General features: G+C 39.1%; 1 protein-coding gene across 1 annotated transcript in view; it reads right to left on the bottom strand.

Moving 5' to 3' along the window:
- GALNT5 (polypeptide N-acetylgalactosaminyltransferase 5) overlaps positions 1-15067 on the bottom strand; it is a 60846-nt gene that overhangs the window by 8674 nt on the left and 37105 nt on the right. Inside the window, exons 4-9 of the mRNA XM_033231436.1 lie at positions 14355-14490; positions 13637-13756; positions 10230-10347; positions 8889-9212; positions 4041-4121; positions 1132-1293 (exon numbers count right to left, since the gene is read on the bottom strand). Coding sequence (XP_033087327.1) covers positions 1132-1293; positions 4041-4121; positions 8889-9212; positions 10230-10347; positions 13637-13756; positions 14355-14490 — 941 coding nt within the window. The remainder of the gene's footprint in view (positions 1-1131; positions 1294-4040; positions 4122-8888; positions 9213-10229; positions 10348-13636; positions 13757-14354; positions 14491-15067) is intronic.

Here is a 15067-nt window from a genome sequence, read left to right on the forward strand (position 1 = left end):
CCTAATCTTTCTGAATAACTCAACAATAACCATTATTACTACAGAGAAAAAAACTGTCCAGAAAGAATTGAAATACAACAGAGAGGATCTAATGGGAGAAAGGCTGGAGAACACATTACTCAGGCCCCAGTCTTGGCCCTGAGCAGGAAGAAAAATGTTGAGAACAGTCATTGGCTGTGTTGTTAGAAGGAACGGAGGTACCTCAAGGAAGAAAAGGTGCTTACTTTAGGGATAGCCCTGGGCAAACTGAGAGTCTCTAAATACCCAAATATTTACTGTAGACAGTAGATTTGGTGGCTACCTGCTAGAGAGATGGTAGAAAATTTAAGAAGGCAGTTCTGAGACTATTCTCGCCAACCTTAAGCTCCTACACCAAGGCTTATGACTCCATATTCTGTTAAAATGTAATTGGGAAAAATGGAGAGGACTTTGAGAATGAATACAGTAGACCAGGAATGTTCTGGTAAATAGAACAAAGGGACCTTCAGAAAAGTATCCCTGATCCAGTAACATCTTCCGATTTCTGTGGTATAAATACTCCCAATATGGCCAGTTTCAAGCTACCAATGTGGTATGATTGAATGCAAAGTTGGCAAGGGTGCACACAAGCGGCTCCAGCGAGCTGGTGAAAGCTGGGACCAGCAGACCGTTAGAAGTCCCGGTCTGTGGGTACCGCAGGGGATGAAAAAGTCTCCTTCTATGGAAAGGGGACAGAATGAGGAACCAGATTCATTCTACAGTGCAGGACTTGTAGGAGACATGCAGCTTCCTGTGCTGCCCGTATCCTCTCCTTCTAAGCATTTCTGATAACGAGTGGGGACCAATTCTAGTCTTTAAGCCTGACTTTTGGTGTTGTCGATTGACTGAAGCAAATGATAGCAATGTAACTACAATAACTTGGTGACTTCTATTTAAAATAACTCATTTGAAATAAATTTTGAAAAAGAAAAAAAAAAGGACTTGTCAACTTTCAAAAGATACCCATGTATATCTATGAGTGAGCTTTTACATAATCCCATTGTCACAAACACACAAAACTTCTGACTGAGGCAGCTGATAATGAAAATTTTATGTCCTATTTGATCAAAAGTCATATTTGTGGTAAAGAAGAGGTACCAGTCTTTTGCTTACCAGTTCTGGATGAAAGACTGATGTTGATTTATGCAGCCATTTTAGCCCTTTGTTTCTGTTATCACAAGGGTGCAGGCTTACGCCTCCTTTATCTGGGGTGGGGGCTATACACCATTCTCCACATTTAATAAGTCTTAACCAGGTGTAATTAAATTGTTGAAGCTGTGGGGGAAATGAATAAAGGGTCACTTTAGGCAGCAGACACAGGCAGGGGCTTTGTCAAACATTTTTGTTAGCAATAGTTAAGGATATAGGAACTATGATCTGACATTTTAGATTCAAGTCCTGGTATTATCATTTGTAATTCTGATAGTATGGGCATATTATTTACCCTGTCTAATCTTATTTTTCTAATTTTTAAGTTGGATAGCGATTGTATCTATCTCAGAGGGTTGGGGTAATGACTATCAAGTGTTTAGCACTCAATAAGCCTTCAATAAATGTTAGTTACAATAATAAAAATTATTTAGTGCAATTAGTTCTGTCTGCATATGGATGTCATTTCAGTGTTCTGAATCCCAAACAAGCCTGGTGCTTAAAGAATTGGAATGTTCAGTCTACCACATGATTAAGGTTCTAAACCACGGGTGGCTACAGGGAGATAACAGTCACAGCCCTAAATTTCTTGGGTGGATTTTTGACGCTTCCTTGTATGAAACTATCATAAAGGCTTTGTCCAATTGTAGAAAAGGTGAAAGTCTTTCTTTGCTACTAGCACGAGGAATCATCAGGTTGCTACCAGGTTGGCATCCCCCAGTTCATAGAAACTGCTCTTGGAGAAGTTGCCAGTGTCTAAATAAGCACCAATTCAGGTAATGAAACTACGTTTTTAATCCTTAAATATTTTTCTTCAGTTGTTTACAACATGCTGCTTCAGTTGTTTACATCATGCTGCCTGCTCAATTTACTCTAATGCTCTGGGTCTGTGGGAAATTTATTGTTTTGTACTAACATAAATATATTTGAAAAAATAGGCTTCTGGTAAATATCTAAATACCTTTACCTCATGAATCATTTGTATTGTAACTGAAGTTTAACTTTGATTATCAGGTTAGATCAAAGTCATTGTGTTGGAACTTGACATTGGAATGGTGGTCCTTGGACCAACATCCATATCACCTGGGAGCTAGTTAGAAGTGCTGAGTCTCAACCACATCATGGACCTACTGATTCAGAATCTGCAGTGTAACAAACTCCCTAGGTGATTTGTGTGAACATTAACATGTAGGAAGCATGGAAGTATGATATAATATAAGGAAGTTATGTGCTACTAAGAGAAGCTAGATATTACCTTGGAAAAATATGTCTCAACTGCTTAAAAGGTTAATAACTAAGGAGACATTTTAGGTAGAAGGTAAAGGGACAGAATTGGATGATTCAGTCTAAGGGTCTTATTCTTTTTGAGCCTTTTTGGATGAACGTTGTAGTCATTGGCTTGGTATTAAGTCTCATTAATTCTGCCGAAAATGAGTTAACCTCCTCCACATTTCTTTATTTTTTATTACCCAAGCAAACCATGAGAGGCAGAAGCTAAAAATGAGCCACAAGACTAAAAGGGAGCTGGGGCTTTGTGGAAGGTGAAGGCTGAATAATTTATACTTTTGCCTCCCAGCATCCAATTGAGAAAGACTCAATGGTCATCAAAAATAGAACTTGGGTTTTCAGATAAAATACTGCCTACTCCGGCACAAAAAGTCCCTGCAATGATCATTCCTCCCCCCAAAAAATGCATTATTTAATACTTTTCCTTTTATATAGTGTGAAATAACTGTGGTTTTGTTTTTACAATTTATGACTTTATTTCCTCTTTGTTAGTAAGTGAAAGTTATTTCTTTTAATGGGTTTTAACACTTTTTCACTTCCCTTTGACTCCTTTCTTTCCTAATTAAAAAAGAGTGGCCTTGGCTTCAGGTTTACAATTCATAGCCAAATATAGCAACAGAGTTACCTTTTCTTCTAGTAGCAGCTTTGAGTGAAGAGGTAGAGATGGGATGCACCAAAAAATATAAACAGTATCTTGAAGTCAAAACAAAGATGTAAGACTTGACAAGCCTAGATTACCATTGCAAAATAATCTCTGTACCAAAGAACAATCTGCAATTTTGGGAACTGATTTCTACTCATGAATCCATTTTCCTCTGAGTCTTACTTGCCACTGAAACCAATAACTGTTTCCACAAACACAGAACTGTTAGGGAATATATGTTAGAGAGGGAAGTGTAATCACTCAGAGCTCACCTCCAGCACTGTGGAAGGAGTCTCTATTCCCTGCTTCCTGGCCCTACTCCCTTTACTAACCATTTCGCTCTGAGTTTGTGGAGTTTTCCTATAGAAGTTTCTACCATGGATCATGGATTTGGTTATTTCCATTATTCCCTTAAAATGCGGGAGAATGAGGGGAAAGGGGAATGGAATCAGAGAAGAAGACCGCTTCCTTAGAATGATTATTTAGAAATATGTTCTCTCTTTAGTATCTTTATCTATGTTATGCATTTTTTACATTTTTATCTTTATTATTATTACAGCAAACATTTACAGAGCACTAAGCATTAGGTATTGTTCTGCAGGCTTCATATGTATTACCTAACTCCAACCTCACACCAGTTCTAGAAGTAGGCATGATTATCACTACCATTTACCCAAAGGTTAATGAATCTGCAGAAGTTAACACACTTTGGCAAGTGATGGTGCCAGGACTGTATTCATTCTGGATCCAGTGAGTTGACTGCAGGACTCACATCTTTATTCCCTCAGTCACTGTCTTTGTGTTTAGTGGTGGATTCTCTAATTACAAAGAAATTTAGAACATTATTTTTCTATTGGGGAAAGATGAATTTCTCAATTGAGCAATGAATGTGTCATATCCTGCACCTGTCAGCTACCATGAGATAGAAAACAGTTTAGCATACCTCTTTGCTCCCATCGCAATCTTCGAGAATGACTGTAGTGTTTTCTATGGAAATGCATTTACCCAAAGCCACATTAATAAGCTAAAAAGCAAAATACGAAACAGGAATTAAAAAAACAATTTAAAGTAGAACAAGACATTCAGACACATTTAGAAAATACAGAATATAAAACTATAATAGGTTAAAAGATAGTTAATAGCTTAGCATTACTTAGCACTATCCAGTTTTATTTGTTGCTGTCTCTAACAGAGACATAATGTAATCTTGTAATAGTACAGCTTCAATCTGTTAATTTTGGCCTGTGATCAGCCATAGAGCCAATACACAGAAGCTTTTAATTAACCCTTGCCTGGAATGCTAAATAACAAATGAGCAAAGGTGGCAAGAAAAGTAGTTATTTTCTGGTCTTAAGTTTATCTAATGCAGATACTAAAAGTCAATGCACATATAAGAGTTATGAGCTATGTTCCCTGACTGACCCCTTCAAGCCTTTTGACTGCTTAAGCACTGAATCATAGATAAATTGAGTCCTTCAAAGAACAGCAGATTCCAGCTGATTCCCTGTCAGAATCTCCTTAATGACTCAAGCAAGCTACAATTCATTATAGGAAAGTCACAAAAGCTAATCTAGAGCCAAGCATAAAGGCACTTTCTGGCAGGCCCCCAGGTTTTTAATGGATTTACAGGGTCAAATATGGAGGTAGCTTTCTTTAAGTCACCATTTATTGCAGAAAAATGTTGATTTCCCTTCCTCCTTTGACATCCTGGGAAGGGCTAACAAAATGATGGGTTAACAGTGCAACTTAGGGTTTTCAGATTTCTAGAACAGCTGTGCAGAGCTGAATCTATATGACATGTCCTGGGAAAGCCTCCTGAGCTGGGAGGAGCTGAAGTCTTTGTTGCCAGGGACACTATTTGTGCCCTTCCTGTTCTACGATGCCTAACAACGAGCTCTAACTCAGGGTGCTGCACTGATGGTGGCTGGATTCTCACAGAGTTGCCAGACTTCATAAAAGGGGGCTCAGTACATTGGTCCTCACTTTTACATGCTTAGCTTAGTGGACAAGAAAGTAAAGGACATCTTCAGGGATCAGAATACGCAGAAAAAATTAAAGGCTACAGGGAAACATGCAAAGGTTGGCAAGAAAGACTTGCTCCCTCATATGGATGGAAGAAAAACAGAGGCATGGGTAAGGCAAAAAGCTGGAATTCAGGTCTTCCATGTAACAGCGGAAAAACAGACCTTCAGCTGAATGCTGCACTAGGAAAAACAATTTGCCCATTAGCACAGGGAGAAAACAAGGAAGCTGGATTCTCCCTGAGAATCTGAAACTTTACACCAGCCTTCATTTGGGTTTGAGATGAATATTTACACCACCTGCCTTGGACAGGAACCATCACAGACTTTCAAGGCATAGAAACAAACGCTAAAAATAGTACCAGGTTGATAATGACTTCTGAGGTGCCTGGCACGGACAGAAACAAAGCAACTGTGGAAGGATGGCATCTCTATCAAAAATCCTCAGAGAAAGCTCTATTCGCAATTTAAAATGACAAATATGGGAGGAGACAGCTCGCTGTTAGTAAATGTGGGCATCACAAGGCACAGAAGGATTTAGTGCCCCCTAGTCCCAGCCCTGAACTTCAGAGAAGAAGGTGAATAGAAAGACGTGACGGTAGAATAATCTCGGGGCTTAAAAGAAGGAAAGCATGCTGCAGTTGCTCTCTGTACTTCAGCAGAGATAAATATTATATAAGCTCCTATATTTGTGGATCATGCAGAAATATTCTATCTTCAAACAAATTTGGAAAATGCAGGTTTCCACAGAGCTGAACAGGTGGTTCTACTCCAGAACTTCTCAAAATCTTCAGGGTGTTTATGTTCAGCTTGCTGCTCAGAATGTTGTACGAATGTTTCTCAAACGTACTTGACCATGGAACTCTGAGACAGCACAAGTAACATTGGTCAGGACAGTGTTTAAGAACCCCCCGGTTAACTGATATTTGTGTTTATTTTATATAATCCCTCCAAGAACCGAAAAGCATTGGAAGGAAAGATAAAATTTTCTGTCCCTTACATGCCCCTCTCTCACTTGACCTGAAGATTTTTTTTTTCCCTTCTTCTTAGAAATTACCAAGGAAACTATTTAATTGCGGTTTTTGCCATTGAAGGAACTTTCACACCAAACTAATACTTTTCTTCTTATAGACATCGTCTCTGAAGTGTTTTGGACTTGTTATTCTTCATTTCATTATTAACCATTTTTAGAATTTTTCCTTTTTATTTAAAAATAATTGATCCATGTTTTTACTGTAAACCATTTTAATCTTTAAAACAATCAGGCAGTGTATAAATGTCAAATTATCCATGTTGTATTATTTCACTTTCCAATTTAGGAAGTAGACATTCCCCGTAATTTATGACAGAATTGTTAAACATTAGGCTATTTGCCAGCAGTTTAATCCAGTGTAAAAATACATTATTGCTGAGATTCTTTTATTAGCTTCAAATATTTTCGTTTCAATAAGAAAATATTTCTTCTTATTACAAAAACCATGAACTTTCACTGGATTTAAATTCCTACACGTGGAGGTTGAAAAAAGGGAAACAGAGCTATAGACTGTTTGCCAGCAGTTTAATCCAGTGTAAAAATACATTATTGGTGAGATTATTAGCTTCAGATATTGTTGGTTCAGTAAGAAAGTATTTGTTCTTATTACAAAACACAAAACTTTCACTGGATTCAAATACCTACGTGTGAAGGTTGAAAGAAGGGAAACGGAGCAAGATACAAAAAGAAGTTGTGGAGTTTATTTTCTTGGAAATTTCCAGGATTATCTATCTAAAGTAATGATCTACTTAATATGCTCCAAATTACCTGGAGAAAGGTCCTAATTTTTTAAAAATGGTAATAACGCTCCCTGCTGGTTGCTTCAGAAGGGAGCAAACTACATCTTCACTGAAATTTGTTTAAGGAAACAACAAAGGAAAATAGGAAGAATTTGTTAAAATCAGTTTTTAAACTACTTGCTGCATTTTGATATGTTATAGCGGAGGCATCAGCAGAAGGCTGTTTCATTAGGAGAGCTCTTCAGAAATTTCGTAGGAACTCACACAAGTTAGCCTAACAGTGGAGCCAAAACGTAGTTTTCTAGTGCCCTCTGGTGGTTAAAGTTCAGTATTACTCTTACTGAGATTGTGCTGTTGGAATGGGAAAAATTACAATAGTGGGAATTCTTTTTTTTTTTTTCTGCTCAGGGGTTGAAATTAAAAATTGTAAATTTACTTTACAGTTATATTTGACATGTTGTCACTTGAACAGTGTGTATATAAATCCAAAATGTCTGATAAGTTACCAGGTTGAGCCACCTAAATTAGCTGCCATTCTATTTGGACCTATAAAAATGGCAATTTTATAATACAGTACATTACCTAAAAACAGGTCGCATACACTTATTTATCAGTTGAATTTTGTGAAAAACAGAACCTTTTTTTTTTTTTTTAACAGAACCATTTTTTAAGACTAGTTTTCTGTCTCTCATAGCTTTCCTGGATTTCCCTAATACTTTCAAGGGGAGTATTATAATAAGTTTTTGCTATCAGGAGAATTTCCAGATAGAAAGCATGGTATAACCCACCCTCTAGAAGAACTGAAAAAATTTGGCCTAAAAGGGCAGGATAACTAATGGTCACATTTTAAAATAATGTCTTGGATGAAGAAAAAGGAAGCTGAAATAAAACAAAAACACTGGGGATAGTTATAAGTCAAATCAAATTGGAAATAAAAGATTAGAAATAAGCATGAATGGCGAAGAACCCCAGCTGAAGGCTTGGCTAATCATATTTAAACCCACGTGTCTTACCATCCTCTTCAAATGCAGCTTCACTCCTAGCATGGGTTTGAAATGGCTTTTCCCCAGCTTTTCCTCTTCCTTGATGTTTTCTTAGGCTTGCACTCTGGCCACCTTATCTGGCTTAGCTTCTTCCCTTTGGATACCATCTCTCATGTCCTGGAATGTTATCTGCTATTCTCTGATATTTTCTGTTATTTTAAGTCCCTCTTTGAAATCTTTACAAACCCTAATTAAATCTTATCACCCCCTTGCTTAACTCTGCTCAGTAACTTCCCACTACTTTCAGAAGAAAGAAGGAAGTAAGGAAGGAAAGAAAGAAAATCCTTACTTTGGTTACAAGGACCTGTGTGATCTGGCTCCTTCCTTCCCCTTCACCTTCATCTGATGCCATTCTTCCCTCCTTCACACCCTGACAACAACATTCGTCTTCTTTCCAGTGCTTGGATGGAGAACACTCACCTGTCTGAGGGCTTTACATGACCTTCACCCTCTGCCTAGCACTCTTCTTTGGAGTTTTGCTGACTAACACTTAGTGTTTTCGGCCTGAGTTACAAAGTCTCCTTCTCAGAGAGGATTTCTCGACCACTCTAACTGGGAATTCATCAACTGTGGCCGGCTCCCTAAATGAAGGCTATTATATTTTGTATTTACACTTGACTTGCTTATTTGTTTATATCTTTCTTCCCTACCCAAATTAAGCTCCACAAGGAAGGGATCAAGTCTGCTTCGTTCATCGCCCTGTAATCCAAGTCTGAAATACTCCCAGATCTATAGATACTCAATAGATATCTGTTGAGTTAATCAATGAACATGACCACTTGGTAGCCTTCCTTAAGTTTACCTATATTAAATTCTCAGCTATGCTTTGTCCCATCTATGATCATACTTGGTGTTTATTTATGATGTAATTATTCATTCTTTCCACACATTTTTGAAAGAGATTTTGTGTTTTGTTTTTATGGAGTAAGATTTTAAGTTGTCACTTGAACTTACCACACCACTAGCTCTCACAATGGGAGCCTTTAAGTCAGGAAAGACATTCTCCAAGTACCATTTGAAACTTTTGCACTTCAGTTTCTTTCGCAGCTCCCTTTGCTGGGTGAGGTTGCCAACATCTAGCCCTTGGTCGATGAGGTGGTCTCCATGGCCATAGAACAGCTCCTTATACTCATCCAACCAGACCTCAGCAACCCGCACCAAGTTCCGCTCTACTGTCTTCATCCGGTCTTTGGGGAAGGAATACGGATTGTCATTTCTGAATATATGGCCCACTCGGGAGCAGGGAATGATCTCAATTTCACCACCACACATCCACACCTGGAAGAATTTGATGATAAGCATCAATTATCAAATGATTATCCACAGATTATGGGCACTTAACAATGACAAGAAACCACCTGGCTGGCGACCTGGTTTCCCCCTACCTGAAGTAATATTCAACTTCAAAAACACTGTTGCAATAGAAAATCAAACTCAACAGGCTTATTTAATTTTGTGTATTGCTGTGGATCATTTTAGGATTAGTGAAATGTAGTTTTTTCATTTCCTAACCTGCAATGTAAGTTTTTTTTTAATTAGTAAATAAATCTTCACAGAATCCCATTTTGTAAAATATGAGTTACTGTTTTGGTTGAATCAGGAAAAGAAGTGTAGATGTCCATTTGTTCACATTCCCCTACTCTCATTTTGGGAGGAACCAAAAGGCTTGTGGTACACAACTCAAAACCATTTTTCTTGATCAGCAGCTCCAAAATTACACCCTTTTACCTACATACAGAACACCCACCCAATAGGAAAGCAATTACTTTTTGGATACTCTCTACTACTGCTGTTGCCAAGGCTTTCTCAGAAGTTAATTGGTGATTGTATAATAGATGGTATAAAGTATCCAAAGGAGCTGTACTATGAGCACACTTGACCTGTCGGTGACCTGCTTTAGAGGTATTTTTACCTCCTTCTGTCATTTGTGTTCTCCAAGATGATCCAATACAGATTGAGTCTATTCCTTCCAACATACTAGACAGATGTCCCAGAAGAGTTATTCTGTATCACGTATGACTCCCACAGCATTTACTCTGAGTGGCAGAAAGTCATTTCCCCCATATTTACAAGCAGAAATGGTGTTGTGAAAGACTAGGGAATGCTAATAAATTTCACAACAGCAATTGATTCCTCCAAATTCAATCTGAGATATGAAAAAATTAATCCAGAGACCCTAAAATTTCTGTGAAATTTCCTCTTAGTGGCAGTCACATATCTGATTATAGTAGTAAAATCAAACCATTTAAATTAACTCATTATTGTAAAGAAAATTTGGGAAACACCTGGTAATACCTTGAATGAGAGCTCCATATTTTCCCCACCCCAAACATCAAGGCCAGGGTCGTATGTTCCAAGTTCAAAAAAGTAACTTTTGTCAATAGAAAATAATCCACCAGCCATGACAGGGCACCTACAAAAAGAAAAGTTTGTTTTTTAAACTTGCATTTCATGAAAGTTCTACTTTTAGAGTTGGTCCTCTGTACATTTGTACTGGAGGTAGAAGGCTTTTCAGAATAGCTATCTGATGCAGGGAAGCCCTGGGACGGAGTCACAAATAGGGCTTAAATGATGCCATCCCTCGATCATTGTGGCAGAGCTTGATCAGGTTCAGCAAAGATGTATCCTGGAACTAGTATTATTTGCCCTTTATACTGTGACACAAAGTGTCCAGGAATGTTGTTTTTAACACTTATTCAGGGCTAAGGGAGTATCAGGCACTATCGTAAGTATTATATACATACCAGCCCAGACTTCACAAAAAATCCTGTGAGTGTGTGTGATTATTAAGAATCTGCAACACTGGGCCGGGCGCAGTGGCTCAAGCCTGTAATCCCAGCACTTTGGGAGGCTGAGACGGGCGGATCACGAGGTCAGGAGATCGAGACCATCCTGGCTAACATGGTGAAACCCCGTCTTTACTAAAAAATACAAAAAACTAGCCGGGCGAGGTGGCGGGCGCCTGTAGTCCCAGCTACTCGGGAGGCTGAGGCAGGAGAATGGCGTAAACCCGGGAGGCGGAGCTTGCAGTGAGCTGAGATCTGGCCACTGCACTCCAGCCTGGGTGACAGAGCGAGATTCCGTCTCAAAAAAAAAAAAAAAAAAAAAAAAAGAATCTGCAACACTGGATGTGAGGGCGATCTGGCTGCGACATCTGTCACCCCATTGATTGCCAGGGTTGATTCGGCTGATCCGGCTGGCCAGGCAGGTGTCCCCTTCCTCCCTCACTTCTCCGTGTGCGTCCCTCCCGGAAGCTGCGCTCTCGGTGGAAGAGGACGACCATCCCCGACAGAGGAGGGCCGGTCTTCCCTCAAGGGTATATAAGCTGCTGCGCTCCCTGCTAGAACCTCCAAGTAAGCTCTCAGGAACTGGCAACACAGAGAAGGTAAGAAACTTTCCCAAGGACAGTTGACACCTTGGATTTGCTCTGGGCGGTCTGAGGGGACGCTGTGCCGCTGACTCCACTGTACTGCCTCTCAGCGGTTACCGGAAGGAAGGCCGTGAGTGTGAGTTATCCAGGTTCTGGGTATTTTGAACAAAGAATTAAACAAAACACTAACAAAGGAACGAAACACATGAACGAAGCAGCACAAGCAGGGATTTATTAAAGCGAGAAAGCGCTCCACAGGGTGGGAGTGGGCCGGAGCAAACGGGTTACAAAGTTTTCTGAGTTTCGAGTACTCCTTTCGAGGTCCCTATCGGCTGCCCCTTATCTGGGTGAAGGATTTGGTTGACTAATGAAAGGCTGAGGTGAATCGGCGCCCTATGCAGATGAAGGGAAGGTCCCTGCTTGGCCAGTCCAAGGCACCCTCCCTTTCCGTCTGAGACGTGGTGGAAGGGGAGGGCTGTAGGGAGAGTAGCCTTTGATCCTTTTTTACTCGGGTGTGGGGAAATGGAATTTTCCTTCTGGTTTAGCTTTAGGAGGTGGGTGTTAATCGGCCTTCGATCCCCTGCCCCTAGACCCAGGTGTTTTCCTTTTGATCTGGCTTTGGGAAGTCAGCAGGAACTGGTCTTAGATTCCCTGCCCTCCAGACCTTGGTGTTTTTCCTTGATTGGACTTCAGGAAGTCAGCATGAGTTGGCCTCAAGGTTCTTGCCTCCAGACCCTATTCTCCTGCCTCACAACCACACACAAACTTTACCGACAGCATGTTATATGGCAAGCACCTTTCAAAGCACTTTATGTATTATCTGATTCAGTTCTTAAAACAATCTAAGTAGCAGCTACTTTTATGAGTCTTCATGTAAAAATGAGGAAACAGAGGCTCAAGATGATAAGTAGGCTTTTTAAGCTCATACCACTTCTCAGTAGTAGAGTGGAGATCCAAACTGTCTCCAGAGCCTTCACTAATAATATTGATCATGGAGAATAGAAACTACATTTTAGTCAGCAGTTAGCGAAGACTGGAATCACTTCCTATGGTGGTCACCACTCAGCCAGCTGAAGTAGTTTCTGTGGAGAGTCTGCTCTGTGCTTAGCGTATACAGTGATCTCAAGGGGGAGGTAATTCCTGTCCCACACCTCTCTCCCCTCTGCCACCATTTATGTTCATGTTCTTTCTGCACTCCAATTTTCCTACTAGTCTATCCAGAATGCATTCTCTTCCTAACATTATGTTGAATGTAGTCTGAACTCAACCACTGTATTGCCCTCAACATGAGAGTTTGGAAAAAGCAGAGGTTCTTTAGGTGTAGGTTCAGAATAAGAGTGTTAAATCCGGGTAGTTCTGGGTTTGAGTCTCAAATTCTTCTTTCATTAACTGTGTATCTCTAGGAAAATTACTTAATGCTTTTAATTCTCAATTTCCTCATCTCTTTAAGGTGAATACTTCCACCTTCCTCCTAGAGTTAGGAAGAGAGTTAGGTGCCTGGCACAGAGTACTTAATAAATGGTAGAACCTTCACTTCTTTGCTTGGTGGAACAATTCTGAAGGTATCACAACTGGCAAGGAAGGTGGTATGACTGATTGAGGGGTAAGTTTGGGGAAAACATGCTTCAATGCACAGTCTGGGCTTGGCTTTCTCTTGGGGCTGGCTTGCTTGTGTCTGCTTAAGTGGTGACTACAACAGGGAAAATTTAAGCTCCCTGCTGCTCTTTCTGTGGCTGGCTGAATGCTTGTCCTGCAGGCCTAGATTCTGAAGAAGTAATGGAGGCCTCCACTTCAGCTTCAGGTCTAAGCTGTGTTCTTTAATGCAGTTTCTCGGGAATAAAAGCCCAAACTTGAATTCATATCCAGCTTCTGAATCGATTTTTAAATTTATTCATAGAATTTGGCACTTTTCTCATGGAAGGGTAGGATTAGTCTGTAAAAGAAAATCCTAACCATTGCTATCATTAGCATGATATTTTATTACTATTATTTACTTTTAATTTGTACTTATGTTTACTTTAATATTACATGTGTTTATATAGTATGTATGCAGCACATTTTGCTAGTTTGTGTTTCTTAGGTTGCAAATCCTAGGGGACAGGATAGCATTAGTGAATTTTTGTGTGTTCAGCCCCGAGTAAGGTACGAATGACCAGTGAAGAATTCGTTTTGGAAACAAATTTCTCAGGAATATTGTGTTTGCTTTGGTAATCTATTGGCTAGAACTGTGATTCTTAATGTTCTATAGAATAATAAGCTGTTTTGTAGAATTTTTTATGCTTTTACGAAAAGATATATGACTGCTTTCTAGTCTTAAATTTCACACACTTACCTTATTACATCAGTTTCTTTAATTCTGTTTTTTGCAATGACATCTGGAGGCATTGTTCTCCAACCAAAGTTCATGGGCCACACAAAGATGCCTCTTTGAAAGTTGTCCACTGTCATGTAACTAATCCAGGAAGAAAAAAACCGAAGTGTTATCTGGGATTATATAAATCTTTATGTACTTTAGCAATTTGGTTTCATGACGTAGTCAAATGAATGAAACAAGTGCTTATGATGATTTTAGAGCACCACCTTTTAATAATAGTTCAAGAACATTTACAAGTACAATTTGCTTTAGTAACTAATTGGCTTGATTATTTGTGCTTAACTTATACTTTTATTTTAACACTATTCTGGCCAGTTTTGAAGAAAAAAAGGTACAAGGGCAACTTAGAAGCACATACACGTTTCCCACAGAAATAAGAACTAAACTTGAGGTAAATAAATATTTGTGGGTTCAGCTAAATATAAAGGGGAAAAAACAGATAATAAGTATTAGGATTTATTGTTATTTAGAGTTAAGAATTTGTAGTGACCAGATAGATTATTGCATCAGCAGACTCTGATCCCAAGATATCGACCATGCTTTTCCATTTATTTAAGTAAACTATGTATGTTTTAGATTTTCAAAAAACGCACATATTGGGCATATACTCAGCACTTTCTGCTGCTTGTGTTTAAAGATGTGCTTAGAAGTATCTTGTGGAATGTGTCAATATTACCTCATATCCTTATCATTGATGACTTCGATTACTGGACAGGCCACTTTCTTTCTACTTAAATATACTCTTTCCAGAAGAGGTTCCAACCAACCAACGTTACATTCCACATGAGAATCTAAAAATGTCAACACATCACCTAGAGAGCCAAAAACACAAAAATCTTTGAAAATACAATATATTGAATGTGTGTACTTCATGTTCAAAGGTATTGATGATTGCTCCAGAAATGTGGCTGTAAATGCAGTAATCTTTTTTTTTTTTTTCTGTATTCGTAGTCAGCATAATTTCATTTCATACTGAAATGAGAGAAACTTTGCTCCTAGGAGTCCTGTGGTGCAAACATAATTTATGTTTGGAAAAAATTGATAAGCCATTTAGAATGGGTAAAATAATCTGAAAAGAATACTTGGTATTAAAGGTAGTTGCTAAAGTCCCCTCTAAGAGAGTGTGCCCATTAATGCTGGGGATGCAGGATTTGGGACTTTGTTTTTAAGAAGCAGAGAGACTGAGATGACAAGTTTGTCCTTAGGAATGATGAAGAGGAAAAATTACTTCACACAATAGGGATGAAAGAGATTAAAGTGGACGAACCGGCAAGGCTAGGAGGTACTAGAAAAGAGTTATAGGAGACGGGAGTGGGGAATGGGAGGTTGCTGATTAATGGCTATGGAGTTTTATTTTTGCAAGGTAAAAAGAGTCATGTAGACTGCACA

This window comes from Trachypithecus francoisi, unplaced genomic scaffold (genome assembly GCF_009764315.1).
Source record: "Trachypithecus francoisi isolate TF-2019V2 unplaced genomic scaffold, Tfra_2.0 Lachesis_group13, whole genome shotgun sequence".
NCBI classification, from domain to species: domain Eukaryota; kingdom Metazoa; phylum Chordata; class Mammalia; order Primates; family Cercopithecidae; genus Trachypithecus; species Trachypithecus francoisi.